The 4545-nt window shown below is 54.7% G+C and overlaps 1 protein-coding gene across 1 annotated transcript; it reads right to left on the bottom strand.

Moving 5' to 3' along the window:
* Positions 1 to 2634: 2634 nt before the first annotated feature.
* Positions 2635 to 4345, bottom strand: ANKRD9 (ankyrin repeat domain 9). The gene is made up of 2 exons (XM_050335448.1): positions 4259 to 4345; positions 2635 to 3872 (listed from the first exon to the last, which is right to left on the bottom strand). The coding sequence occupies exon 2, from the start codon at positions 3820 to 3822 to the stop codon at positions 2947 to 2949; it is 876 nt and encodes a 291-aa protein (XP_050191405.1). The 5' UTR covers positions 3823 to 3872; positions 4259 to 4345; the 3' UTR covers positions 2635 to 2946.
* Between the last annotated feature and the right edge of the window lie 200 nt (positions 4346 to 4545).

Raw genomic sequence — 4545 nt, 5'->3', positions numbered from 1 at the left:
GGTGAGTGATTTGCCTTGTGTGACTACATTAACCTGTGCAGGTAAGACAGAACTTACCTTGCAGGTAAGACTTTTAAGTGTATCTCCTTACCCCCGTGCCCTCATGGTGTTAGGACTTGGTGAATCTTCTTTCCCACACCTTCGTGGCCAGCTCCCTGGCTCTAGCACCACAGTCCTCTTCTGCAGTGACATAATCCCTGTCCATGTTTGCTTTATTAAGCTTGTCAGTGGTGGTGCAACTGGCACTTTTGTTGGTAGCCTTCTCCAAGAGATGGAAAACTAAACAGGCTGTGGAGCCTGCACTCCATTGTGCTCCAAAGGTGGCAGAGGACAGAGACATGCTGGCAGGTCAGTCTGAGGAAAGCTGATGCTGCTATTGGTTGTTCTATAAACAAACGGCTTCTGTTTCCAAAGCCAAGAAGCTCCAGCCCTTTTCCAAGCTGTGACTCTGTCTGAAAAACAAGCCTGGACCCCGTTGGGTGAGTGATCCATGTAGTCAGCAGTGCAGTTTGCCCACAGTTCCCCTCAGCCCCTCCACATTAAGCATTGCAGACATCAGTGAGCCACACGCAGTGAGGTCCATCTGTGACCTCCAGCAGAGCAAACCCCAGTGTGGGCTCAGCACTAAGTCTGACTTCTGTCCCAGAATAACAGGAAGGGCACAGCAGTTCCCTGGCTTTGGACCCATCACAAACATGTGGAGGGAATCCAGTTTTGTTTGTTGAAATTAATTACCCCAGGGCTGGTGGGAGGGCCGTAGTGAATCACAGGGCAGCCTTTGCCTCGAATTCATGTTTTGCTAAGGGCTCATTTTAAGGTGCAGGATGTCCCGCCCAGCCTGTCATGCTGTTCCAATGTGTAATTACCCTCACAGCTTGGGAGCATCTTCCAGTGCTCCGTTCAACTAACCAACTCCCCAGTGCTGAATCGCATTATATCTCTGTCAGCAAAGCTGATAAACATTTCCTCCCACCCCCAGCTCTGTCTCTTCCCCCACCTCACAACACTTTGCCATGTGCAAGTTAGACTTGAGTGCTTTACTACTTGTCTGTTTTGAAAGATGCTTCCACACCATTATCACAGGACCAATGGGGAACATGTACTCCAGTAAAGAATTTAGTAACACAGATATTTAATTTTTTTTTAAAGTGGCTGAGGGATTAGTTCTTTAGATTTCTGTATTTTTATAATCCACAAGGTAGCTGAACAAAACAGAATTGTTCCATGCTTTCCAGCAAGGGACCTAAATTTCCCATGGTAATTAGTTTGAGCATGTATCAGCTTGGTTTCTTGGGAAAAAAAAGGAACATTTGCTCTTCTAGGAAACATTTTCAGTGCCATCAGTCTAAGAATAGCAATCTTCTTTCTGTTTCTTCTCAAATATCAGAAGTATGGCTTATCTTTTATTGTGCTGCAGTTTGGAGATTATTTTAGATGAAATACCACTATGCTCTTCTGAAGGATGAACAGCTTATAGTGCCTCATTCTGTGGTGTTTTGGTTTTTTTCCCTTAACCAAAATTAATTTACAAATAAAGACATTTGTGCCTTGAACATGACCTCTTCTCTCTGAGCGCATCAGTTCCTTGATGACCCCAGAGGGAACAGCAGTGCTGAAATAGTTCAAGTAGCAAACAACTCCCTGGCTATGAATTTAAGCACTGAAACGAAACCCTCCAGTTTCAATGACAGCTTCCAAGAACAGAGCCAAAGCTCCAGTGCTGTGGCCTAGGAGATTGCTATCATTGCAGTGTCGGTGGAGCAAGCACAGCTCCCTGCAGAGCACACAGGGACGGTGCCAGTTCTACAGGGACTGCCCAGATGCTGTAAAGGTTGCACAGCAAAGAACTGAAGCTGTACCCTTTGCTTGGTCAAAATAGAAGTATTAGAAGCAGGACATTACCCCTAAAGGGCTTTTTGATCTGGAGCAGCTGGGGGGGGGGGTGTTATGTACCTTGGAGCATCTTAAAGGGATAGTTGGGGGAAGGTTAGAGATCTAAGCTATTCCTTTGGTACTCAGAGTGTACCTGCTGGGGAGTGGCAGTGGAGGGACCAGAATCCACAGTTCATCTAAAAAGCCATGCTCTAGGGTCCTGGGCCCTTGCCATACCTCCTGAAATCCATCTGGGAATAGCAGAGAGCAGGCACAAGCAGGTTGGCCCTCCTGCTGTGTGTTACCCTCTTCACCCTGCAGCAATCACACAGAGGGGCTGCAGCGTCCAGCCCTGCCAGGGCAGGAGCATTTTTGGCCAGAGCAGTGTTTGTATTCCAGGTCTCCACTGCCTGACAACAAGCACCTTGGTCCTCCAAGAAGAATAGAGAGAACTTTAGAAGGAAGCCAACTGTTATTTATGCATATTTTAAAATCTATTTTGTTCACATGCACATCTCTGGCAGGCTTGTTTAGGGAAGTTGTAACAGTATCTGGCTTCTCTTTGGTCTTGTGTACAAGATGAGGAAGTTTTCATCTGTGCCTTTAAAAAAAACCCACAAGTCTGCCAAGATGTATTAGGAGAGCTGTAAAAAAGGAGTCATCCTGTTCCAGGACAGCGAGGCTTATGTAACAGGGAAATCCTAACAAAAAGATACTCCCCCACCCTGCACACGCTTTTCCAAGGCACATGCCACTCCAGGGTTTTCAGTTGCTTGATTTGTATTTTGATCACATCTGCCACTGGTTTATTCAGATGTATTTACAAATATGTTCTTCCACATCCCCTCATTTGTACATGCCATAGAACATCTTTATAAAATGCAGCACGGCCCTCACCTCATCACAAGGGTCTTTAAATAAAATATACTGTAAAGTGCCAGATATAATTCTTTTAAAAATACAGCTCTCATTAAAACAGATACTTGGCCACTGCATTAGCAGCTTTGTATACTGATACACTTTTAGCACAAGTCTATTTCTGTCAGGTGAGCGGGAGGCTCTCATACCGCCCCTCTAGCTCTCCAGTTTCAAGTCCAAAGGCTTTAGAAAATGAGGCAGAGGCAGATTGTCCAGAGCCTCTGGGAAATGCTCAGGTGAAATGGTCCTGATCAAGACACGCATGGCTCCGACAAACAGTGATGGGGGAGCTAAGCCCACCAGGCATCGGAACCTGTTCTCCCCCAGGAGGTCCTGCCACTGCTGGCGGTTGTCCAACAGTTGCTGTTTCATTGCAAACTGGAGGTCCTGAGGCACGAAGAAGAAGAGGCAGTCGAGGCAGAGGAGCTTGGCACGCACGTTAGCCGCCGGCATGTGCGAGATCTGCTGCAGCAGGGTGTCCAGGGGGGTGTTCCCGGCGCTGTCCCGCAGGCAGGGGGACGCTCCGTGCCCGAGCAGCAGGAGCAGGCACTCGGGCCGCACCAGTTCGCAGGCGATGTGCAGGGCTGTCTTGCCGCCCTCCACGCGGCTGCAGCCCCGCCGGTCCAGGTGCCCGGCTCTGTCGCCCGGCGGGAAGGCTTGGATGGCCTTGAGGATTCGGAAGAGGACCCGGACGCGGTTGTAGCGGACGGCCATGGCCAGGTGCGGGGCCGACTGGCAGCAGCTGAAGCTTTGGCTGGGCACGGCCAGGGCGCTCTGGGGGAACTTAGTCAGCAGGTGCCGGGCGTAGGGCTGGTGGTCGTGCACCAGCGCGTACAGCAGCGCCTCCGAGGGCGAGTACACGCTCACCTTGCCCCCGTCCTCCCAGTGGAAGACCTCCATGGTCCGCATGTCCTCCAGGAACCAGACGGGCAGCAGGTCCCTCACCGCCTGGTAGAAGGCGAAGGAGGATTTCTTGCACTGCTTCTGGGACTGGGCGCCGCAGCCGCCGACCCACCGGACGCTCCAGGGCATGGCGGGCGGCCGGGCTCCGCCGGGGGCTGCCTCCCACCATCGGCCCGGACCTGCGGGGGCAGACGGGCGGTCAGTGCCGGGATGCCGACCGGATTCCCGGGGCTGCGGCCGGGAATTCCCGGGGCTGCGGCAGGGGCTGGCCGGCGCGGGGCACAGCGAGCCGCCGCGGCGCGCCGGTGCAGGAGACACCCGTATCCCGGTGCACGGGATCTCCCTCCCTCCCTCCCTCCCGTTGGTGCACGGGACGCCCACGTCCCCGGCGCACGGGCACCCGGTACAGGGGAACGGCCTCCGCTCAGCGCACAGGACGCCCGCGATCCCAGTGCACGGGAACCCGGTACGCGGAAACGGCCTCCCCGCGGTGCGCTGCGGAGAAACGGCCTCCCCCCTACCCCGAGCGCCCGGGGACGGCCGGCCCCTCCGTGCCCCCGCTCACCTCCCGCCGGTCCCGCGGTGCCGCCGGTGCCGTGTCCGCCGCAGCCAGGGCCGGGAGGCGGGAGCGGCGCGCGCCGCCGCGGGGCCCTTTTATGGCCCCCCCCGCGCGGGCGGCGAAGGTCGGTCAGGACCGCGGAACTGTCCGGCCAGCGCTGATTGGCCGCCGCGCCGGCGCCCCGCGCGCCCATTGGCTGCGCCGGGAGGACGGGGCCCGGCGCCGGCGCGCGCGTCACGCCAGGCAAAGTTCCAGGAAACTTGGCCGAGGGCGCGGAGTCCCGCTGGGGCGGG

Source organism: Myiozetetes cayanensis, unplaced genomic scaffold (genome assembly GCF_022539395.1).
Source record: "Myiozetetes cayanensis isolate MyiCay16 unplaced genomic scaffold, myiCay2020 scf6-25, whole genome shotgun sequence".
Taxonomy (NCBI): Eukaryota; Metazoa; Chordata; class Aves; order Passeriformes; family Tyrannidae; genus Myiozetetes; species Myiozetetes cayanensis.
The sequence above is the reverse complement of the archived record's forward strand: the minus strand, read 5'-3'. Positions and strand labels throughout refer to the sequence as shown.